The 26,164-nt window shown below is 39.0% G+C and overlaps 1 protein-coding gene across 1 annotated transcript in view; it reads left to right on the top strand.

Moving 5' to 3' along the window:
• slc22a18 (solute carrier family 22 member 18) overlaps positions 1-26,164 on the top strand; it is an 85,203-nt gene that overhangs the window by 30,329 nt on the left and 28,710 nt on the right. Inside the window, exons 3-6 of the mRNA XM_020532240.2 lie at positions 1,888-2,033; positions 2,131-2,263; positions 16,774-16,889; positions 18,987-19,097. Coding sequence (XP_020387829.1) covers positions 1,888-2,033; positions 2,131-2,263; positions 16,774-16,889; positions 18,987-19,097 — 506 coding nt within the window. The remainder of the gene's footprint in view (positions 1-1,887; positions 2,034-2,130; positions 2,264-16,773; positions 16,890-18,986; positions 19,098-26,164) is intronic.

Raw genomic sequence — 26,164 nt, 5'->3', positions numbered from 1 at the left:
CATTTAAACATTGGAGCATGAAAAAGATTCTTTGTGATTTAGAAGTAGAATCACATTATTAAAGGCTTGAGGCAGTAAAATAAAATGCCAAGTCACTGCTGTCATTTTAATTTTGACTATAAAAAATTACACGCAAGTTTTCTTTTGAAAAAGTGACGCTTGATGTTATACATCAGAATACAAGCTCCTTCATTTACAAATCAGCATGAATATAATCATATAGGTAAAGTCAATCGCATAGCAATTGGATGTGGCAGATGAAGCCTGTAAGCAGTTTTTTTTGAGACAAACATTAAAGGGCACCTTGCCATGGTTCGTTTCTGTCTCCTTTGCTCATTTAACTGAATGAGCAATACTATTCTTTTCAGAGGCATAATTGCTGGTTCCAATTTGAAGACTTGTGCTGCTCAGTGGGATCAAATGCTGCAATGAGTTAATATTCTTTTCAACTAAAACACTTGGAGTCAACTTAAGACTAGACTAGAACATTATATTTTTCCTTCTGACTGTAGGATAAAGTAAGGTACCTGGATGTCGAGCAGATGAAGTAGGTACAGTGCCAGGTGAATAGAGCACCAGGTGGATGGGGAGGGTAGGGAGGCCGGTGAGTGAGGAGTGGAGAGTGCCAGGTAAGTACACGAGTGGTTGGGTTAGCTTAGAGGTGGAAGGGTGGTGGGGGGTTGGGGGGATATGTCAGTTCACTAAGGGGCAGAAGGACTGTAAGGTTCATGTGGCCGTTGAGTTGGGAGCTGGTGTTGGGTCAGATCTGGTTTGGCAGGTGATTGTTGGGTCTAGGGTGTGGTGAGGGTGTTCAATTGAGGAGGTGGTTGTAGGTCTATCAAGGCGAGGGGCATGTTGAGTTGCATCTGTTGGAGATGTCAGCTCAGAGTGTGAGGAGGAGGGAGTTTCAGGGGTGTCAGGTTAGAGAGGTGTTGAGGTCGGGCGTGTAACTGGGGACTGTCAGTAGTTCACTCTGATAGTATCCCAGGAGTTAGAGTAGATTTTTAATTCTGTAACTTCTCCTGGGTGACTATTAAACTTAGGTGTTAGAATCTTCTAAATTCTCTGATTTTGGGGAGCTTTCTCAGAGGGTTGCAGATGAAGGGAAGTTGCCAATCGGAATTTTCAATTTCCTGGGCAGTTCCCTCAAAGTCAGTTGCAATGGGAATTCTGCATGTTCCCAAACGCAACTTACCTCTGCACTGCTACAACTATGTGCTTTGGAATATCTAGGCCTGTGTTTCCAAATGTAAGTAAAGGCAATCTGAAGTCCTGATGGTAACCTCTGACTGAGGTTTGATGGCAGTTACGCAGAGATTGATCTCTGTTAAGGTCCTTAGTCCCTCTTGGTGGAAACAGAGGAACACGGAACTGATAGGAGACTGCACATCAAAATATAATTGTAAATACTTTGTTGCAGCAGGTCCACTTGATGGTAAGACTATTACTTATTTTTCAGTTGTCTGGTTCTTAAGATATTTATCATCTCTAACACTAGCTTCTAAAGTGTCCGTTTGTTTTTGAAACTTTTATTGGCATGACCTGGCAATGATCTTCAAAACAATCATATATGACTTTGTTATCTTGACTAAACTGTGGTCTTCAAGTGGAATTTTGGTAAGAGGACACTTTCCATTTTAAATGTAGCTGTTTTGCAAACTGACATAAAAGTGTGCATTTTCTTAATTGTCACAGGATTAAAGCTGTGTTTTTGTTGCACTAAAGTATTTCTACCTTTTGATTATCTTAGCTGCTCTCTATTGAGAGATGCTTGGAAATTTGTCTAACTGTTCTGTGCTTTCCCACAGTTGTCACTGTAGTTATGTATGTCTGTTAATTTAATTACAGGAATCTTTGATAGAGTATTCTTCTTTTTACTGCTGATAGGTTTGGTGATTTATTTGGGGGGCGTGCTGCCCTATCGCTGGCGTACCTCTCCTCGGGGTTTGCCTACCTTCTGTTGGGTCTTTCGACGAGTGTGCCACTACTTTTCCTTTCCAGAGTGCCCACAGTCTTCATGCATGGGATGCAAGGTACATGTATGGTACTTTTTCTCATCTTTCCTTTTCTTGACTTGTTACTTCTGTGACCGATTTTAAAATGTATTTATTTCCTTTTAAACTCTCCCAGCTGCTCAGATGATTGTGACTGATCTGTCTTCAGAGTCAGAACGGGCAGATGCCCTGGGGAAGCTTGGTCTGTCATATGGTGTGGGGATGATCATTGGCTCTACAACTGGTGGTTTGCTGATCTCTAATTATGGGTAAGTACCGAAGGGTATGTCGGTATGTGCAACAGGCTTCAACCCAGCAGCCAAAACACTCACTCTCAATTCTCTCATCATTCATGTCCTTGTTGTCCAACTCTTGGAAAGTCTATATGTGGTGGTCGCACACAGACCCAATTGGGCTCAGTTGTGATCTCCTCCAACCTGAATGACCTGCTAATGTCAGCCTCATTCCTTAAACAAAATCAGACCTGTGGGGGAAATAAAGAAAAAAAATTTGGAATGAGGCAAGTTTACAACTTTATTTTCAAAATCCAAAGGTATAGCGTTAACTTATTGAAGCACTGATTTTAATTTGTAATTTGTGTGTGAAATCTTTTCCATATCAATTTTATACGAGCATCTTCTTTCTTCTTCCACTGAAGGTGTTGATTTCTTGATGGAGTATATTTCTATGGATCTTTAGTCCCAACTTGTGCATGTACCTAAATAATGTGGTTTAGCAAGTTATTCGTAGTGAAATGATAGCAGGAAGAGGCTAATGCCCAGAACCAGTCTGCCTGTTGTGGGTTTATGCACTTTTCAGCAGTGTGCAAGGGTGACTCACCAGTGTGACAAACTGATCAAGAATTCTTGATACATTCCCAATCACAACTGCATTGATTCAGTTTATCCCTTGTGCTCGTACAAATGTACTTTCCATTAAAATTTAACAGGAGAAAAGCATGGCCTGCTCTCATATAGTGTAACCAATGAAGCTCATTTGCAAATTCAGCATTCAGTTTATAAAAATTGTACCCAGGCTAATAAATGTACAGGTCCTTTAAGTTAAGTTGGCTTCTGGATCAGACCTTATACTCAACTGAGAGTTTTTGCACCCAAAGCAATTCTAATTTGTGTTCACCTAAGAGTTTGATGTGCCAAATTGGTTTAAACATATTAGATTTAATTTCTCACTCAAAATTTAGATTGTGCATTCCTTGTATAGCTTTGACTTTCCCTACTTTTCCTAACTGTATGTGCCTGACAAAGGCATGTTTTGTATCCAATAGAGAAAACAGTTTGTTTATGATACTGAATCCGGTTTAAGATGAAAATGCTGCCATTGTTGAATGTGTAATGATTCAATTCTATTACAATTTAATAACTTCCCTACTTCAGTGATATCCATTTTCTCTCTCTCAAGGCCACAGCACCATACTGAACATAAAACCACTCTGTTGGAGACCTACAGTGACCTCATATCTTCTGGAGATCTTCCCTTTACTGCCCAACTTCATAGTTCCCCAATCCCACAGAGTGTGCTTCTACCTCCTTTCCAAAATCCATAAACAGGACTGCCCTGGCTGCCTCATTATTTCACTCTGTTCCTGCCTGACTGAACTTACTTCTTCCTATTGCAGCTGCAAATATTTTTCTTGTCTTGTAAGGTCTGTTCTTATGTACATCTGTGACTCTTTTGATGTCCTATGTCATTTCAACAATTTCCAGATCCTAACCCTAACTATCACCACCTCACTATGGATGTCTATTCCCTCGACCTCCATTCCCCACAAGGACAATCTCAAAGCTCTCTGCTTCTTCCTTGAATGAAGCCCAACCAATCCATTTCATCTACCACTCACATTGCCTGGCCAAGGTTGTTCTCACTCTGAACAACTTCTGACTTTCTTCAAATATAATGTTTCACCATGGGTCCCAGATACCTTTCTTTGTCTGAGACAGTTAAACATTAATTATTCCAGTGCTACTCCAGTACCCTTCTTTCCTTTTTCCAGTACATTGATGACTGCATCCGTGTCACTCTTTGCTCTCATCATGAAGTAAAAATTTGATTTTTGTTTATAATCATCACCCTTCTAACACCTTCATCTGATTCATCTTTGACTCCTCTCTTCTCTTCTGCAACATTTCTTTCTCCCCTTTAAAAATAGGCTGTAGCCTAATGTTAAGTACAAATCTTTGCTCTCCCACAGCTGTCTTAACTGCACTACTTCACACCCAGCTTTCTGTAAGAAGTCCATTCCATTCTCCTAGTTTCTCCATCTCTTTGTTTCTATTTAGCTGATGCAAGCATTCTCATCAGCAGTTCCAAAATGTCTCCCTTTTTCCTTAACTGAGAACTCCCAGCCAAGATGATGGACAGGGCATGGTGGCTCAGTGGTTAGCACTGCTGCCTCACAGAGTCAGGGACCTGGGTTCTATACCCTCCTCTGATGACCTCTGTGTGGAATTTGCACATTCTCCCCGTGTCTGTGTGGGTTTCCTTCTGGTGTTCTAGTTTCCTCCCACAGTCCAAAGATGTGCAGGTTTGGTGGATTGGCCATGCTAAGTTGCCCATAGTGTCCAGGAATGTGCAGACCAGGTGGATTAGCCATAGGAATGCAGGATTGCAGGGATAGGTTAGGGGAATGGGCCTGAGTAAGATGGTCTTTGGAGGGTCGAATGATCTTCTTCCACACTGTAGGGATGCTATGAAAATGATCCATCTCACACACTTCTGTCCTCATGTCTGCTCCATCCTCCCAGAACTATTATTATGTTCGCCTTGAGCTCACTTTCACCCTACTAGCCTCTACTCCATGGATTATCCTCCTCTATTTCTGCCCATTCCAGCAAGATGTCAGCATGAATGCTCTGTAAAGAACATTCTCTCCTTGACAGTCAGGTTCATCTCTGTCACCTGTAACACCCGCTCCCTTCCATACAGCACCTTTTGAAGCAAATGTAAGAGATGCAGCACCTGACTTTATACCTCCTCCATTCTTAGTTCAAGGCCTCAAGCACTAGTTCCATGTTCAACAATGATTTTCCTTTATTCATTAACGGGATGAGGACTTCACTGGCTAGGCAGCATTTATTGTCCATCCCTAATTGCCTAGAGGGCAGTTCAGAGTCAACCACATTGCTGTGGGTCTAGAGTCACATGTAGGCCAGGTAAGGATGACAGTTTCCTCTCCTAAAGGACATTAGCGAACCAGGTGGATTTTTTCCAACAATCGGCAATGCATTCATGGTCATCATTTGATTCTTAATTCCAGGTATTTTATTGATTTCAAATTCCACCATCTGCCGTGGTGGGATTCAAACCTGGGTCTCCAGAATGTTATCCAGGCCTCTGGATTAACACTCCAGCAATAATACCACCAGGCCATTGCCTCCCCTGCATTTTTTTTTTTAACTTATTTCAATTTAGTTTATTGTATTTACATTTTCAATGTGGTTTCTACATTTGGAAGGCTGTACCCTGACTGGGTGATCACTTTACGGAATCCGTCCATTCAGTCTGCAAGCATGACCCTGAGCTTCCAGTTGCTTGTTGTTTTAATTTCCCCCATCATTTTCTCATGTTGACCCCTCCATTCATGTCTTGCTACAGTTTCACTAAAGCCCGACACAAGCCTTATCTTTAACTTAGCACTCTGCATTCTCTGGACTCAACACTGAGTTCAACAACTTGAAACCATAATCTCTGCCTTTGCCGTGTTCTCTGAGTATTTTTCATCTTAATTTTGCAGCGTTGGCTTTGATTTGTATGGGGGTCCTTGATACAAATTGGGATTAGATACTAGAAAAGTTCAAGTTATTTTTCCCCATTAGAATAATGTAAATTGGAACTGTAAATCATTAAAGTCACTTATTCGACTCTTAAGGCAATTTCTCCCAGAAGAAACAATGGAATGAGGTAAGGATTAGGGACTGTTGCTTAGGGAAATGTTGTGTTTCATACCTAGCAACCAAAATAAGTATTATATGTACTATACTTCCTAATATCCACGTGTGCAACTGTCGCTGGTAACAAGGATCTCAAGGATTGGTGAAAGTGTTAAGCCTGGTTTTCCAAATCCAATTTGATTGATTTCCTTCAATCCAAGTCACAAAGTCACAAATTCAAACACACAAGCATCATCTACTCAAAAATAAATCCATGGTAGATTTCTCTCTCCTCATGCAAGAGAAAGAGGAAATTGTTTCAACACAGTATTGCAGATTTAGCAGCAGCCTTTTACAATCTTCTGCATGCTTCCACTCATCATTACCGCAAGTTTCTTACACCTGTTTTTGTGGCCATACTTCAGCCTTGCCCTCCCATATAGTGATTTGGATTTCTGTTGCACAGTGGCTTGAATCTACCCCTGATGATTCTGGCCTATCTGTCTTACAATGGTTCTGACCTACATTGGCGGCTCTCAGCTCTGCATTTTCCCTCGTTCTGACCTGCCTGTCATATCAAAGTTCTGACTATGTTTAGTAAAAACTGAAAAAATACTGCAGATGCTATGAATCAGAAACAAAAACAGAAATTTCTGGAGTAGCTCAACAGGGCTGGCTGCGGAGAGAAATCGGAGTTAGTGTTTCAGGTTGGAAAGGTCACTTGACCTGAAACGTTAACTCTGATTTCTCTCCACAGATGTTGCCAGACCTGTTGAACTTTTCCAGTAATTTCTGTTTTTGTTTCTGACTATTTTTGCCACTTTGTACCCGGCATGCTTTGATCACTAAGCACTGAGTATCAAGGCATGATTCTTTGACCCGGAGAGGGGAGGGGGGTCTGCAATATACGTGCAAGTAATGAGTTGTGCTGTACGTCATGACACAATGACATGAATCCCTATTGTATGCAGAGGTAGAAAACTCAATTGGCATGTTGGTTGGGATGCTGTGGTTGTCTTTAGAGTCTGAGTTAAAGATTATGATTCTATTTTTGATAACTGTCCAGTGATGTGCATGTGTACCATGTAAGGAACATGGTCCCCATTAACATGTGGCATTGCCAGTACTGACTATCTAGAGGTCCATGCGAAGACTGGCCACTGATACTGAATGCGGTTGCGTCAATGAAAAAATATTTTAGGAAGAACCAGTGCTACAGGACGGAAGGAAATTGCAAATCAAAATGCATGCTGGTTCCATTTTAAAGTAGGCCAGAATCTGAGCATTAGGAAGATATTGTAATATGTGATTACAGTGTAGAATTGTTGTTTGATTTGGTCGTCTTTTCCAATTAACTTCCCTGTCCTTCTGTAGCAATAGGCAATTTGTTGCAAAAAGGCTGCCTTTAAACACTCATCAGCTTTACTTGGACAAGTTTCATCGTGTCCCAGTCTTTCTCCTTTTTGTGGTTTCAGTCTCCCTGTTGATGTTTTCATGGTGACACTATGTCAAAATATTTCCATTGATACTAGAATACACCTCAGGTAATACTGGGAAATCAAAGATGACATGGGGGTTCCAGGCCATGATCTATGTAGCAAGCAGCTCAGTTGTATGAAATGCATTGAATATTTAGGGTTGGAATGTAAAGAACAAGAATTTGAAATATTCATGTCAGACCGCAACACCACTTGCATTTGTACCACCTGTGGATCAAAAGCCCATAGCTTTACCCTCCACAGATGCTTAAAATCGCTGCATTACACCAGTTTGGCCATCTTGTTTTCTGTCATATCATTCTGTTCTGTCTGAGAATTTCATTCTTGATCATTGAACAATAATTCAAAATTTAAACTTTGAAGTACAATATTGACTTAAAGTAAAGGCACACTGCAACTCCACATAATATAAGTAAGTTATACACAGTGTAATAGAGAGTTATAAGGACAAAATTCTGAAGACACTGAGCAGTCAGCAGCATTTGTGGAGGGAAACAGCGTTAATTGTTCAGGTCATTGATTGCAGTTCCAAGAGTCAACTCTCACCAACCTGAAAAGTTCATTCTGTTTCTTGAGGAGTTGAAAGTGAGCTCAAGACATCACATGCTTGCGGTTAATTCCAGGGCAATAACTGACTGTGTAGTCTTCCGGAGAAGAGGATGTTAAATGAAAGAAAATCCCTGACATTCACTTTATAAGTAACAAGTAACAATTTTTTTAATTAACCCTAACTGTGAACAAATTAACAGAACTACTAACAAACTGAACAATTCCCCCCAACTCCTAACTATTCCCTAACTGAACAAAATTCTACTGGTATGCTATTCCAATAAACACAGGTCCCACTTATATAACCCATGTAGTAAAAAAAAAATTAAAACTTAGTATCTCAAAGTCTACACAGAATGTGTCTTCCAGAATGCTCTGCCTTCTCCACTGGGTCTCCAGTCCTAAACGCCTTTCTTCTGCTGTTCAAGACATAAACACCTTTCTTCTGCTGATCCTGCTGTCAGGGATGTTTTCTCTGTGAAGACTTAGTTAGAAGTGCCATGGTACCTTTTATGGATAAAATGGTATTCTCTTAGAGAGCTTAGCGATTTCACGTGAGAGCTAGGTACTTATTTCTCAGATGGCAGTTCGTTCCCACCCTGATTTTCAAAAACCCTCTCCTTACATACCTTGGATGACATATCAATTTCCTTTCAATAGCACTGGTCTGAGGTTGTAAAAACCATCGGATTTAAATTCAATTGGCTTTCAATCACTAAGTGCTTTGTTTAAATTAATTGGCTGATTCCAGCCCACTGCCAAAACGTCAAAACAAGCCCAAGGTTTCCAGTCACACAGCTAATTGATACATGTTTCAATAGTTGAGCTGGCTGTACGTCTTCAGCTACATGCAGACACTTTTTTTTTCTGTATAAGCTTAGAAAAGTACTTTATCTCTTAAAGGAACCACACACTCTACACAACTTTGTAACAATAGTGTGTTGTATACGTTTGTAATGGTGATAAACATTGTTATGCACATTAAACATTGTAATGCATACAAGAATTTATATATTTTTTATTCACGAATGGTATGTGGGCATCACTGACTGGGCTAGCATTCATTGTCCATCCCAATTGCTGTCGAGAAGGTGGTGAGTTTCCTTCTTGAATCAGTGCAGTCCATTTTGTGCACCCACAATGCCACCGACGAGGGAGACCCAGGATAATAGACAACTGTTGGAGTACTTGCACTTTCGACAACTCACATTGTATTACAGACTACTAAATGGTGGATTACGTAGAAGGTAACAAGCATAGAGTTGTGCAATGATTATAGTAAAGAGGAGATCTTTTACCTCTCATTCAATCTCACCTCCTGCAAGAGCAATTCAGCTAGTCCCATTCTACTACAATTCCCGTAGTACTGAGAAATTTTTCTCTTCAGGGTGTTTATCCAATTCCTCTTTTGAAAGGGTTGATTGAATTGTCTTTACCACATTCACAGACAGTGCATTCCAGATCTTAACGAGTTGCAATGTTTTAAAAAAAATTCCCCACACCACCTTTGAATTGGGATTGTATTACACAAGATCAATGAAGGAAGTGTGTACAACTGGCACTTTTACAGGGGTGAAGTTGTCTGGTGTCAATCACAGTTCACAGCTCAGTGACAGGAAAGCTTTCTTTCAGACTGTATACTGCTGCTTGGTTCCTGTTCACACATGCTGACTGATAAATACAGATCATTTAGCACTGAACAGCCCTCTTAGCAAGTTCAGGCAAATGCCACACAGCCTGCAAATTTTTCTAAATCACTAAGGACATTCTTATGTCAAGCTAAGAACAGCCCAGTTCATTCAACACCTGATGAGGAGGAAATTAAAGCAGACCATTCTTCACTGCTTCTTCTCTTTCTTCCCTTTCTCTTGGCAGATCCTATGAACTCTAATGTACCTAACTCAAGTGACCATAGTTTATATAAACCTAGCCAGTAAATGCCATCAGGGTGGAGTCGGCTGTAGAAGATGGAACAACTGAACTTGATCCTGTCATCCTGTCATCATTTGATGTCTGCCCCCATATTTTATAGTGGAGTCACAATTGAAGCAGGAACCCTGCCTGATTATCCTTTCCTTGCTTCATAATTCCAAGGCCATCTGTAGCACTGCAACCACTGGCCTCACTGAGATGAATTGCTAAGATGAATGGTTACATTTGATGTAAACATCAAATCAGAAATAGTACGTCTTCAATTTTTGTGGATCCGTTTTACATTAGTTGATGCTAATTAGCCACAATTTTGTTGTTGGTGGCACTGATGAGTTATTTAAATCAAGGTATAAACCAGCTGAAAAGGATGCTGTTGATTCTATGGAGGCCTTGGCAGCTTTGTGATGGATTGAAAGTAACTCTCACCTCTAAATATGCATGGTGAGCTTGGCTAGTCAGTATTGACAGTATTGACCTTTTGGAGAATTGTGGTGTCAGGACAGATCCTATGCTCAAATGGTGTTGTCTTCCTCCTTCCCTTCTCTTTCCGTCCACCCCAACTTGTACAGTTGATCATTAGGTAGAAATCAAGAGTGACAAACATTGATGTTTTTTATTGCTTCACCACTCTCCTGCCCCAGACCAATCCTCCACTCTGAACACCTCCCTCAGCCTAGGGCTAATTATAAAATTTGAACCTCTCGCTGCCAAGATAAGCCAAGTCAAAAAGGACCCAAAAATTGAAATTGAACCTTGGATGTTCTGGTTTGCAGACCTCAGTTTCTTTTCAATTAGATTTTCACAGGATGGTCTCTTCTTCCTTCATGATTCAGGAAAGTTGATTGTAGCACTCGATCTCTTCAAAGTCTCAAGACCAAATTAGTGTGCCTTTGGAGTATCACAGAAATGTGATGTTTTCCTAACAGAGAAAGCAATTGTAAAAGCCTTTGTAAGGACATGGGTAGGTAAACAGAATAGGCAGGTGGCAGACACAATTTAATGCAGAGGTATAAGGTGTTCATTTTAAGAGGCAATAAAAGTTGTGAACATATGGTAAAAGAAATGATACAAAAAAGTATGTAAAAAAAAAACACAAGAAGGTACAAAGATCTCAATTCTTGAAAGTAGGCATTAGGCAAAAAAAATTTAGGGTTTATAAATAGCAATGTAGAGTACAAGAACAATAGGAAATATATTTCTTCATGGTTAGATGCAGCAGTTAGATCATTATGTACTATTTACGATGCCACAGAAAAGTTATTAAAAACTATGGAAAAGACAAAGGTAGTTAAGGAAGAAGTGATGAGAAACTATGGGTATGAGAAAATTGAGATATTGGGACTAACAGAAAGCTGAGAAGAAATTTAATGAGGTTTCTTTTAAATTATGTTGGTGAGTAAAGAAAAATTTTTCTGTAAAGAGCGTGAATGAAGGGGAATTCTGAATTTACAAAGAAATAGTACTAAGAGCAAAAATGTTTATGCAGAGAGTTGTTGAAGTTGGAATGCTTTGACAAGGAGTAATTGAGACAGGGACTATTCCATCTTTTAAAGTAAAAGTGGATAAATATTTGAATTGGAGAAAAATACAGAGCTGTGGGTAAAGAGTAAGGAAGTGGGATTAGTTTTGGATTGCTTTAATAAACAGTGACACAGACAAGGTCTTCTGTCCTGTAAACTTCCCTGGATCTGTGGCTCTGTGTGGTATGAGGCGAGTGGATCATCACGGATTGGAAGTAGTGGGTACAAGCATGATTGACAACATAATTTCTTTTATTAGTGTTCAAAATACTGTTACTTTTAGAAAGACAGTTTATATTTGCTACATTTAAAGTGTTGTGGCAACATGGAGATGTTTAGAATGGAAGAGACAAGCTTGATTCTTTTTTTGCCTGCTAAACAGCTCACAGTTCATTGTATGTATATTTGGGCTTGCACTCTGATAGTTTGGATTGTTGTCAGGTTTATAGAGAGTGGGAAGGAGGAAGTGGTACATCCTGAACACCCAACACTGTGTTTGGTTTGCATTTAATTAGATCCAGAATGTTGTAGTCAACACTCAACCACTTCCTGGCATTTATACTTCTAAACAGCAGGAGTATTTTTAAGTGATAGGAAACTGGCATGCAGGACTGTTTATTCTTTCTGTGGTGTTTTGACTGTTTTAAAAAAAATCCATTTGTCCTTGCTGTTCCTTCCTGAATGATTTCTTCAGAAAACAAAATTATTTTTCCTTACTCTCCTCCTTTTAATTTGGTTAAAGTTCCAAGGGAACCATAATTTGGATCATACTCAAATGAGCACTTTTTATCAAATAAAACTGTGTGTGTTCTCACATGATTCTACACTGTTGGAGGTAGTAGTTGTGGAGATGTCAGAGCTATGTGAAATGGTAGGGTGGTTGTTAGAAAAACCAGAGATTTCAGTGATATATTATATTATTTTAAGTAGTTATATCAAATCTAGATTAATTAAAAATAGTATCAACCCTGGGGATAAATGAAGGAAGTTTGTTTATTCTATGGCAGACTTCAGATATAGTTGACCAATTTATATGGTTGGCTGCATACAAGTCATAATTTTTGGATGAAGAGTAGCAAATTTAAAACAGTGATGAAAAGAAATTACTTCTTTTAAAGGATCATGAATCTATGGAATTCACTACCCCAGAGTGCAGTAGGTGCTGGGATGTTGTCTATCTCCTCCTCAAATTAACTCATTTTTAATTAATGGATGGAAGGGTTATTGAGAGCAGGCAGGAAAGTGGAGTTGAGGTCAAGATGAGATGAATTATGATCATATCAACAGGCAGAACTGGCTCAAGGTATTGAATTGTCCACTATTGTGCCTAGTTCTTATGTTCTTATATTCTTATTTGCCTTATGTTTGACTAATTATGCTGTGTGATTCCAATTCCAAATGGGTTTTCTTTGTTATTTCAATCTGTTAGACCATCCAGAATAGTTGTTTTAGTGAATAAGAAACTACGTTCTGTTACTTGCCTATGTGTGGCCCCATCCTTCACATCCAACCCATCACCACATTTTCCTATAATTGTAGAACAATTATCACGTAAGAAAGTTATTTAGACCATTGTGTCCATGCTGACTATCTGCAAGAACAGCTCACTTAGTTCCACTCCACTGTACCTTGCATTTTCTTTTCTATTTACATTATTATCCAATTCTCTTTTGAAGACCTCAAACGATTCTGCTTCCACTACTGTATCCATTGGAATGTTTCAAATCCTACTCTAAACTTAATATTTCTTGGTGATGAGCCCTAAACCATGTAATTGCATCTGCTATTGAATTGAATAAATGAATCATTGGTGAATAAATAAATTCACCAATGAATCAACTTTTCATAATCTAAGCAATGTTGACTATTACAAAAAATTTCAGCTTTATCATAAATCGCAACTGCTCTGAGCGTGCTCTTGGCAGCATAGTCAAGGATTTCTGCAAAATGGTTAGCGCGTAAGTAAAAAAATCCTCACCAAAGTTTCAACTCTGTCTACAAACAAATTTATAATTGTCAAGAAGGCCTCATGGGTGAAGATTTAAAGTGTACCCTCCCTGCTTAGTTTGAATTCCTTTGAGACGTACCGTACTACAACCTTGCTAATTGAAGCCTGACAATCAGGTATAGTGATTTCTTGGAGACTCTGTAATCCACACTTCAAGACAGCTAGTTCGTCATGAAAAATCAGAGGAATAGATCATCGATCATAGATCCCTACAGTGTGGAAACAGGCCCTTCAGCCCAACAAGTCCACACCAACCCTCAGAGCATCCCTATAATACACCTAATCTACACATCCCTGAACACTATGGGCAATTTAGCAAGGCCAATCCACCTAACCTGCACATCTTTGGACTGTGGGAGAAAACCGGAGCACCCAGAGGAAACCCACGCAGACACGGGGAGTATGTGCAAACTCAACACAGGCAGTCACCAGAGGGTGGAATTGAACCCGGGTCCCTGGTGCTGTGAGGTAGCAGTGCTAACCACTGAGCCACCGTGGAATATCACAAGTTTGACCAAAATGAATATCTCAAAGAGAGATTCTATGTTGGCAGATAGACCAACTCAGAGTGAATTGGCAACACAATTTTGTCACTAATTTTGTTTGTTGATAATGCTATTTCATCTGAATGATTTGAAGATATGGGTAAACTAAGGGGTGGGAATAGGGTGCAGTGTGCCTGATGCATGATTATAGTGAGCAACTAGGTATGTATGGTAAGCAAGCCAAACAGGGACGTCATATTACACACTGGATAGCAGAGGGAGAGGAGATGAGCCTTATGTGTAAAAATGGACTCCAAGTAGAGATGGTAAACTTATCGGTTAGTTTATTTTGAATTTTGACTTACTCAGTCGATTTCAGAAACTGGTTGTTGTATGTTAGTGGATAGTCACGAGTGCCGTTCAAGTAAACAAGCTGAGCATTGGGTTTGAAAAGCTGTCCACGAGAGAGTTCAGAAGAGGCAATTGAATTAGCAGGTGAATGTTATCGAAGTACAGAATCTTTGTGATAATTGGATGACAATATCATTTCAAGCAGTACTCTGCAATAAATTTTATATCATTATTGAATGTAGGTTGCAGATGGAAAGATCACTAGCTTGAATAGCAAATGTACTTTCATCTATCTCATTGCCATTTGTGCGACCTTTCTATGTACTAATTAGTTGCTGTCTTCGCTACAAAACTTCACAAAATTCATTGCGTTCAGATTATATTGGGAGATGCAACAATGTGAAAGGTATTATGTAAATACAAATTCCTTCTTTATATTCTTAAAATATTGTATGTTTCTTATGTCCTAGTTAGGATTAGTGCAAAACAAATGGCTTCAACTTCACGTCTCCTTTGAGCAATGTTTATGCTCTGTGCTATTGTCCCTTAAAATCTCTTCCTCATATTTGATTGTTAGCTGGCAATGGCTTCTCTTCGTGCACTTGCAACATATACCTGTTGTGTCTTACGAAGGTTTATCCTTGACCCCTCCAATTTCTCATCTATGTGCTTCCTCTTTGTAGCATTGTCCAAAAGCACAGTGAAATTTTACACATTTACACTAATAGCAACTAGTTCTACATCACTAACTACAGCTTATCCAACATGCAGTGCTGTAACAAAAATTTTCTCGAATTAAATGTGGGGCAAACCAAAGCCATTGTCTTCCGTCTTTGCTCCAATTTTGTTCTTAGGATGCCAACTCCCTGGCAACTGTCTGAGTCTGACCAAGACTTTGATATCACGTTTGACTCCAGGTTGGGTTTCTGATCACAAATCTATGCTGTCACTAAGACCAGCATCTTAGTCGCTCCCTTTGCCTTTAGTTTGTGATATCTGTGATCTCTAATCTCTCTCGGCCTCTAACCTTCCACTGACTTTCCTTTCTGTTCCACTTGCTCCTCCCTATTATTTTCTATGGTATAAAATAAAATCCATCGCTTTTACACAATTCTCTTCAGTTCCAAACAAGAATCATTGGATGTTAACTCTGTTTCTCTCTTTGGGGATGGTGTCAGACCTGTGAGTTCCTCGAGCTCTTTGTTTTTATTTGAAATTTCCAACATCAGCAATACTTTGCTTTGTTTTACTGTCACTAAGACAAAACTTTATATCTGCCTCAGTCATTTACTAATGAAACCCTGATTCATGCCTTTGTTACTTCTTGATTTGACTATCCTTTCGTGCTCTGGGCTAGCCTGGCACAGTTAATCCTCTGTAAATTTGAGCTAATCCAAATGTCGGCTGCCTGTATCCCGACTTGCACCATTTCCCTTTCCCCTTTCATTCCTGTACTTGCTTACAGCAACACTTCAATTTTGAAATTCTATTTCAAAATCCAAATCCCTCTACAGTATCACTCTTCCAGCCCTACAACTGTCCAAGATATAGGTGCACGTCTAATTCTGAGTCTTAAGGATCCTGGTTTTATTTGGTGGCCACACTTTCAACTGTCTACGTTCAATCGGTGGAATCACACTGATCCCTCCACCCCCAAAAAATTTCACTGCTTTTCTAATTTTCCTTTAAGACACTGCTTCAAACATGTATCTTTGAAAACTTTTGGTTATCTGCCCTAATATTACCTTATTTGGATCGATGTCTAATTTTTATAAGTATTGCATCTTTAAAGCTCTTTATAAAATTTATTATGTTAAAGGCCCTCTGCAAATATGCAACCTTTTTAATTTATTAGAGGTGCATGTACAGACTGAATATTTGAGTATTAGAGATCTATACAACCGTGTCATGTTTCACATCCAAGATCCATCCAATTATCACCCACTTCCATATGCAGAAAGTGGGAATTTCTGCAATTAAGATATCGTAATGTAATAAAGCAGGGAGAAAATTGATCAAATTATTTACTAGAACTTGAGAAAAAAGCTGATGGCTAAAGTTAATTCCAGCCATTATTCTATTCATTCTTTTGAACCAGAGATTTTCAATTGAACCTAATTGTATTAAATTCCATTATGTGTATGATTGATAATGCTACGTAAAATATTTGAATAAAGCATGTTGTACAAGAACATACCTAGGTTCAGACCATACACAATGGGGAACACAATTGTCTGTCTGCAGATCCAGAAATTCACATTTCTACAGAAGTGAGTTGTTGGCTGTCTGAAACAATGGATAAAAAAATCAATTTGCTCAGATTAGTGGAGATTCCTGTTAGTTATGTCAATGCAGTCAATGCCAATGTAAAGCAGTGAAACAAAGATTCCTTTTATGCACAATGATCAAAGGAAAGACTTCTTAATATCTCTAAATCTGATGTCGTGACCTGATTCTAATTAAAGTAAAGAAAGTAAATGCGTTCATTGAAGACAGATGTATGATGCAAACTTATAATGTTTATCTAATATGATGTTGCCTCCTTCAGGGAGTCATTCGCAGCCTATACTGCAGCAGCTGGATCTGTCCTTAACACCATTGTAGTAATGAAATACATCCCAGCTGATACCAAATCTATAACTTTGACAAAGGAGAACAAACCAGGTCGGTTGGATTTTGTATCTGTCACAGTATATGTCAAAATATGTATAGCTAATCCTTGTGTAAGTCTTTCTACGTTTATATTTCTGTCCTCTTTATCTGCTCTTTCTGTTTCTTCCCCTTAACTTTCCAGTCCTGAAGATTTATAGTAAAGTGTGATTCCACATTTTGCCATCAGATTCCTATGAAAATTTCATAGATTTTTGCAGGATAAAGGGCTGCACACCATGTGCTGGAAGAAGCTATTTCATGTTTATGATCAGACTTATTTTTCCTTATAATTGTACAAATTAGTTGCCTTTGCGTTGATGCTGTTTTGAAAGTTTCTATAGTTTCTGATTAAACCACCTTTTCATATCATGCATTCCAGAGTTTAAAAATCCTTGTGAACCAAATTTTTCTCATTTCCCCTCTCATTTGTTTGCCGGCTATTTTAAACCTATAACTTCTATATAATGATCCATTTGTAAAACGAAGCAATTTCTCTTGATTTAATCTCCTGTGAAAATCCATTAAAATTCAACCTGTAACATTCAAACCTGCCAAACAGTACCGGTGGTCATCTGTTCACTGGTGCTGTCCAACAGAACTCGAATAGTGCAATCAAGTGTATGATTACTGAACAAATTCTTCCTTCTTCTGTGACATAGTACTGAGGCTAGTTTCAATTCCTCACCTGATTTCTTACTTTCAATCAGCTCCTTTGATAGATAATTAGAGAATTAGAGACATTTTCACAAATAGTATAAATCTGAAACACTCTCATTTCTAAATATCTGTCGATGATGGTTCAATTGTCACCTTTAAGTCTGAAGTCAATAGACTTTTAGAGACAAAAAAACTGCAGATGCTGGAATCCAACGTAGACAAACAAGTTAGAAGTTTCTTTAATTTGTGATCAGATCTCACATTGTTAGGATGATACTTGATAATTAAAAACTGAGCTTAATCTATTTTTGACATGTTAATATTCTCCTAAAAGCGTTTTCAAGTGTATTGCTTATTACCAAGATGGTAGCCACATAGTTTCTGCTAAATTAGCATTCTGTCAGATGGATATTTCCAACTAACCTTCTCACAGATGTTAAATAATGGCTTCTTTCTGAAGCATATTATGTAATCAGTATTATAAATGTTTCATTTGTGAGGCAAACTCTTAGTAGGATCTGTGCTGCTTATTTGATGTAACTGAGTGCCAAGAGTATCCAACTATGTTGCTTCCTATGTCTGCGTGAGAAATATGTTATCAATACCATTATTCTTTGCCTTATCAAGAAATATAATCTGGCTTTTTTTTTGCCAGTGGTTCACTGTGTAAAGATGCTGATGCACTAATATTGTATCATACAAATTAAACACAAAAGCAATCAGCCCCTTTGATTGATCTGTATCTCAGATCCTGAAGAAGAGTAAAACCCGGAATGTTGACTTCTCATTTCGTCCACATGCTGCCTGGCTTGCTGTGTTCTTCCAGCCTCCAGTTTGTCTACCTTCAATAGATTTTTGTTGGTTAAAGAATATGGATCAAAGGCACTGAATCAGTGTGTGGGTGGGGTTTGGGTGAGATGCACTTTGGTGTGGACTCGATGGGCCAAAAGGCCTGGTTCCAAGGATTCCAAGATCCTATAATAGTTCTTTCACCTATGAAATGTGGCTTTGTCCCCAGCATAGTCTCATGGAATGAAAGTCTCTGCTTTGTGATGACTGTTGGGATCTCATGAGTTGAGTTTGGGCAGTCTCAAATCAGTTTCTAATAGAAATAAGTGCAGATTATTCAGTATCAACTGGCAGTTGTTTGGCATCTTTCTTAAGTGTCTCAGGAGTTATTTTTGTGAGCAACTAAAATAATCTTCCTCGCTTTCCTTAGTACCTGAAGCAGTAATTGTTTATAAAATGAGCAACTCCCTAAAGATGTTATGGGCAACAGGTTTAAACCACACTGAATGGAAAGTCACAAATACAATCCCTGAGTTATATTGAGTCAGAAGAGTCAACTAATTTGAGCAGGGTGGGCAGTAAAAATATGACAATTAAAGTATGTGTTTCTGGAACAAGGAGCAAGCACAACACTAAGCAGTGAAATACACATTTCTGTTGCAGAAATTGCTCGCAGTAATAGCATCTTCAGTGTGAAAGAAATCTTAAGACTATTAAGTATTCCGGGAGCTGCAGGTGTCCTTGTAATTAAAGCCATCACTGGATTGCCAATGGGTAAGTCTTTTTTGTGTTTCTGTTTGAATATGAAAGATACAGACAGATAGCCCCTTGGTGAGTCAGCTGTTTTCCTAACATGCATTATAATGATGTTTTGGGAACTTTGTTTGTGTTTATATATACTATAATGGTACTATAAAGTCAAAAGTTATAATGCTGAGTAACCTCACCTCATTTATTGTACATAGTAAATGCTAGTTATAATTATTGTTTGAGTTTTGTTTTCTTTTCCTTATCAGGGTATGGCTCATTCTTTTATTCTAAAGTAATATAAGAAACAGGAGACAGTTTAGGTGATATGGCTTCTTGAACCTCCAATATATAAAAATCTTGATTGAACTCATTGTGGTCTCAACTCTTCATCCCTCTTCCCCATAACCCTTCATCACCACTCCCACTTTCCTCATAGTTCGACAATCTGTTTACATCAGCTTTGAATATAGTTAATGAACCAGCCTGCACTTCCCTCTGGGGAAGAGAATTTCTCTAACTAAAGGTTCATTCTCATCTCTGTTTTAAACAGGTTATACCTTATTCTGAAAATCTGTTCTCCAGTTCCAGATACTTTCCATGAGATTGTTTGCTCTCACCATCTCCTTTGCTCCCCTCTGACCCTCTCTCTAATTCCCACTCAACTCCTCACTTGCTGCCCCTTTTCCAAATCCTTGCTAGTTCAGGTGAAGGATATTGACAGCGAAGTAGCAGAGGAATCCGAAGAGTGATGGTAGAGAGAACAGTGGCCAGTGGAAGGGAGAGAGAATGGCAACCATTAGGAAGTGGGAAGGGTAGAGAGCAGGTGGTAAGGAGTACCAAGAGGGAGGGAAAGGAAGGCTGTGAAATGTAAATGAACATGGTCTTTGTGACAGCGAGGATAAGTGTGTGAAAAAATTCTTGGGGTGAAGAGGTTGGAAGCAGCCTGGCTTAGCTTCAAACAGTTTCCAGAATGGGGAATCGAGTTGGTGAGATGTACCAAAGATTATGGCTTCTGTCTTCTCAATAATTAGTTGGGAGAATTTTTTTCTCATCAGAGATTGATAGCTTAGAGACTGTGAGGGGGTGTCGTGAGAGGCTGAGTTAAGCTAAAACTGGGTATTATTACCACACATACGAAAACAGTTGTTTTATAGATGATGTTGCTGTGGAGAGAGTGTAAATAAGATATAGCAAGTGGACCAACAATGGATTCTCAGGAGACACCATTAATGCAAGCATACCAATGAGGAACTCCACCGTTTTATCATGATCTGAGTGTGGCCTCACTGTACTTTCCTATCTACCCTGTATAACTTTTGACTTCTTTGTTAATCAAGAATCTATCTAACTCAGCATTAAATATCCATTGATCTGCCTTCACTGCTCTTTAGGGAAGAAATTTACAAAGATCTCAACCCTTTGAGAGAAGATAAGTATCCTAATTTCTATCTTAAATAGAAGACCACTAATATTTTAAACTGTTTCTTAGTTCTAATGTCTCCAGCAAGGGGAAGCATCCTCTCACCATTCACCCAGTCATCTCCTGAGGATCTTGTACATTTCAGTAGGGTCATCTCTCATTCTTTTAAACTACAAAGAATGAAGTCCCAATAAGAACTGCCAACATAATGTTCCAGGGTATAGATGCTACAGGAAGGTTAGAAATGGAAGAAAGCAAGGAGGGATTGGGGTGGTGTTTTTAGCTAGGGATAATGGTTGTACTTAGGGAGGACATTCCTGGGAGATGGTCCAGTGAAGTTACACGGGTAGAACTGAAAAATAAGAAAGGGATGATCATCTTATTGCGATTGTATTATAGACCCTCCAATAGTCAGCAGGAAATTGAGAAGCAAATATGTAAGGAGATCTGAGATATCTGTAAGAGTAATAGGGTTGTAATGGAGGGGATTTTAACTGTCCAAACATAGACTGGGACTGCCATAGTATTAAGTGCTTGGATGGAGAAGAATTTGTTAAGTGTGCACAAGAAAATGTTCGTATTCAATATGTGGATGTACCTACTAGAGAAGGAGCAATATTTGCCTTCTGTTGGGAAATAAGGCTGGGTAAGTGACTGAGGTGTCAGTGGGGGAGCACTTTGAGGCCAGTGATCGTAACTCTATTAGTTTTGAAATAGTGATGGAAAAGGATAGAACTGATCAAAAAGTTGTTCTAAATTGGAGTAAGGCCAATTTTGACAGTATTAGACAGGAACTTTCAAACATTGATTTGGGGAGGCTATTCACAAGTAAAGGCACGACTGGGAAATCAGAGAAAAAAATGAGATAACGAGAGTTCAGAGTATATTCCTGTTAGTGTGAAGGGCAAGACTGGTAGGGGTAGGAAATGCTGGATCACTAGAAAAGTTGAGACTCTGGTCAAGAAAAAGAAGGAGGCATGTATCAGGAATAGACAACTAGGATTGAGTGAATCCCTAGAGAAGTATAAGGACAGTAGGAGTTATACTGAAGAGGGAAATCAGGAGGGCAAAATGGGGACATGAGATAGCCTTGGCAAATCATGTTAAGGAGAATCCAAAGAGATTCTATAAGTACGTGGATAGCAAAAGAGTAATAAGAGGGAGAATAGGGCCCATTAAAGATCAACACAGCCGTCTATGTGTGGAACCACAGGAGATAGGTGAGATACTAACCAAATATTTCATGTCAGTGTTTACTGTGGAGATGGATATGAAAGCTAGGGAACTCGGGGAAATAAATAGTGATGTCTTGAAAAGAGTCCATATTACAGAGGACGGGGTACTGGAGGTCTTAAACACATAAAGTTAGATAAATCCTTGGGACCTGATCAGGTGTTTCCCAGAACTTTGTTGGAAGCTAGGAAAGAGATTGCTGAGCCCCTAGAGGAGATATTTGTATCATTGACAGCCACAGGTGAGGTGCCAAAAGAATTGGCTAATGTTGTACCACTACTTAAGAAAGGCTGTAAGGAAAATCTAGGGAACTACAGACTGGTGAGCCTTATGTCAGTGGTGGGTAAGTTTTTGGAGGAGATTCTGAGGGACAGGATTCTCATGCATTTGGAAAGGCAAGAAGTGATTAGGTATAGTCAACATTCCTATGTGTATGGGAAATTGTGTCTAACTAAATTGATTGAGTATTTGAAGAGGTGACAAAGAAGATTGATGAAGGCAGAACGTTAGACATTGTCTATATGGACTTCAGCAAAGCATTCGACAAGGCTCCGCATGGTAGTCTAGTTAGTAAGGTTAGAGCACATGAGATCCAGGGTGAGCTAGCCAATTGGATATAAAATTGGCTTGAAAGTAAAAGTTAGAGGGTGTTGGTAGAATGTTGCTTTTAGGGCTGGAGGCCTGCGACCAACAGTGTGCCACAAGGATCGATGCTGGCTCCTCTGTTTTTCATCATTTATATAAATGATTTGGATGTGAATGTAGGAGATATGTTTAGTAAATTTGCACATTACACCAAAATAGGTGGTATAGTGGACAGTGAAGAAGATTATCTCAGAGTAGAACAGGACCTTAGTCAGATGGGCCGAGGAATTGCACATGGAGTTTAATTTAGTTAAGTGGGAAGTGTTGCATTTTCGTAAGGCAACCAGGGCAGGACTTATACAGATAATGGTAGGGTCCTGGGGAGTGTTGCCAAACAAGGAGACCTAGGGGTGCAGGTGCACAGTTTCTTGAACGTGGAGTCGCAGGCAGACAGGGTGGTGATGAAGGTGTTTGGTACACTTGCCTTCATTGGTCAGAACATTGAATATAGGAGTTGGGACATCATGTAGCTGTATAGGACATTGGTCTGATATTATTAGAATGCTGTGTACAATTCTGGTCTCCCTGCTATAGGCAGGATGTCATTAATCCTGAGAGGGTGCAGAAAAGATTTACAAGGATGTTGCCGGCACTGCAAGGTTTGAGTTAAAGGGAGAGGCTGAATAAGCTGAGGCTTTTTTCCCTGGAGCGTCGGAGACTGAGGGGTGACCCTTATAGAGGTTTATAACATCATGAGGGGAATGGATAGGATGGATAGTCATAGAGAAACTAGAGGGCATGGATTTAAGGTGAGAGGGGAAAGATTTTAAATAAAGACCTGAGGCTTAACTTTTTCACAGTGCGTGTATGGAACAAGCTGCCAGAGGAAGTGGTGGTGGCAGATACAATTACAACATTTAAAAGGCATCTGGATGGTCACATAAATGGGAAGGGCTCAACAGGATATGGGCCAAATGCTGGTAAATGGGACTAGGTCAGATTGGGACAACTGGTGGGTGCAGACAAGTTGGACCAAAGGGTCTATTTCCATGCTGTATGTTTAACTCTAAGTCAACCATTCTTTATCAGATAACCAGTTTCTCACAGGAATCAGCTGAGTGAGCATTCTGTGAATATATAAGTAAGAAGACTAAAATGGTAGACTCCAGATGTGGTCTCACTAAGACCTTGTACAATTAGCCTGCCTTACATTTTTGCTACAATCCCCTTGTAGTAAATTTCAACATTTCATTTGCCTTCCTAATCACTTGCTGTACCTGCATACAAATGTTTTTGTGATTTGTGTACCAGGGCACTCTTCCTGTACCACAAAATTCTACAGTCTCTCCATTTAAATAGCATACTGTTTTTCTGTTCTTCCTGCTAAAGTAGACGAGATCACATATTTCCATGTTATACTCCATCTGCAAATTTGTTACTTACTCATTTAATCTATCTTTTTGCAGACTCTGTATGTCCTTTTCACAACCTACTCTCCTATCAATTACCATGTCATCAGCAAACTTAGGAACAGTACATATCATGTAAGTCATTGATACAAATTGTTAAATAATGGAGGCCCTAGTACTGATTCCTGTGGTTCTCTTCTAGTTACACCTTGCCAATCAGAAAATGATCCATTTATAACTATGTTCCTATTCCACTAATCTAATCAATAGTTTCTCCATGCGAATCTATTACCTACTACATAATTAACTCAGCAATAATGGTGGAAGAATAGTAAGAGAAGAAAGGTTGTTCACTGGCTACAGCTGAATCGATAAAATAGACTATATAAGTTCCTGTCCGAGCCTGTCACCATCCTGTCTTGGAAATATAACACTGTTCCTGCGGTGTCGCTTGGTCAAAATCCTGAGGACTGCAGTGGTTCAAGAAGGCAGCTCACCACAACCTTCTCAGAGACAACGGGCAATAATTACAGGTCCAGCCAGCGACACCCACACCCATGAGTGAATAAAAGAAATTACTAAGCTTGGTGACAGTGAACAGGCATTGGAGTGGATTTTTTAGTAAACATGACAAAGGTTGCAAACAGGTTGAGAAGGATGTAAAGGATTAGTTAACCTTTGTTTTAGTCAAACAGGATGCCATTTGTGAGTTTGGGAAGACTTTAACAGGGGTGGAAATCTGATTGGGACAAATATCATCCCAAGCAAAATGGGCAAAGATTCTGGAGACAACAACACATTCATGGAGTTTTAGTGAGATGAGGAAGGTTAGAGGTGGGGTGATTGTTTGCAAAGATTAACATTCAAATAAGGAGCAGGAGTAGTCCATTTGACACCTCCAACTTGCTCTAGCATTTGATAAGATTACAGTGATCTGATTGTAACTCAAATCCAGATTCCCACCTACCTCTGATAACTTTGCCACTTTTCTTACCAATAATCTACCGGCCTCTGTTTTTAAAATATTCAAAAACTGCCTTTCCAACATCTTGTTCAGGAAGTGAGTTCCAAAGACTCATGATCATCTGAGAGGAAAAAAATTCACCTCATCTCTGTTTTAAATGAGCGATACTTTATTTTCAAGCAGTGGGTCCCTAGTTCTATATTTGTTCATAAGAAGAAACATCTTTTCCACATCTACCCTGTAAAGACTCCTCAGCATTTTATATGTTACAATCATGTTGACGTTTGTTTTGTTAAACTCCAGCAGAAGCCTAGCCTGTCTCACCTTTCCTGAAAAGACAATCTGTCCATTCCCAGGTACTGGTTTGGTAAACCTGATATGAACTGCTTCCAATGCATTTACATCCTTCTTTCAATGAAGTGACTAATACTGTACATAGTACTTTGGATGTAGTCTCAACAGTTTCCTGTGTAACCAAAGCATAACCTGCATACTTTTGTATTCAATTCCCCTCACAATAATTTATAAACCTCTATTAGTTCTCCTAATCACTTACTCTGCCTGCATGAGTCTTTTGCAATTGGCGCAGCCCCATACCCAGAACCTCTGCATTTCAGCTCTGCAATCTCTCACTGTTTAAATAATACACTGCTTCTTTATTCTTCCTACCAAAATTGACAATTTCATACATTATGCTCCATTTGCCATATTTTTGACTGCTTACTTAATATATCTATATATCTTTGTAGCCGCTTTATGTCTTCTTCATAAGTTAACTTTCCTATCTATCTATCTTTGTGAAGTCGGCAACAATTAAAGCACTGGTACTGATCCTTGTGGCACACCACATGTTACTTCTTGCCAATGAAGTACTCTTTACTTCCTGTTAATCTTCTATTCCTGCTGATATGCTACTCCCTACATCGTGAGTTTTGTTTTGTTTTGTTTTGCAATCATTTTTGATGTATCACTTTATCAGATGTCTTTTGGAAATCTAGGCACAATACATTAATTAATTGTCCTTTATTCATAGTTCCTTACAATACTCCAGTGGAGTAATTAAATGTGATTTCTCCTTCACAAAACCATGTTGACTCTGCCTGATTATCTTGACCTTCTCTAAGTGCCCTTATATAATTTCTTTCATAATGGCTATTACCATTTTCCATATTGAAACTACTAGCCTATAGTTTCCTTGATTTTGTCATATATTTACTATCTTCCAATTTAATGGGAGCTTCCCTGTATCAAAGGAATTTTAGTTAATTAAAACCAATGCATTGACTGTCTCACTAGCTGCTTCTTTAAGAACCTAGGATGTAATCCATCAGGACCAAGGGATTTGTCAGTCTCTACCTTCAACAAATTACTCAGTATCACTTCTCTGGTGATTGTAATTTCCTAATTTATAGCTACTCCTTGCTTGTTACTTATATCTCCTATAGTAAAGACTGATGCAAAATACCTATTAATTCATATG

Source organism: Rhincodon typus, chromosome 17 (genome assembly GCF_021869965.1).
Source record: "Rhincodon typus isolate 14 chromosome 17, sRhiTyp1.1, whole genome shotgun sequence".
Classification (NCBI taxonomy): Eukaryota; Metazoa; Chordata; class Chondrichthyes; order Orectolobiformes; family Rhincodontidae; genus Rhincodon; species Rhincodon typus.
The sequence above is the reverse complement of the archived record's forward strand: the minus strand, read 5'-3'. Positions and strand labels throughout refer to the sequence as shown.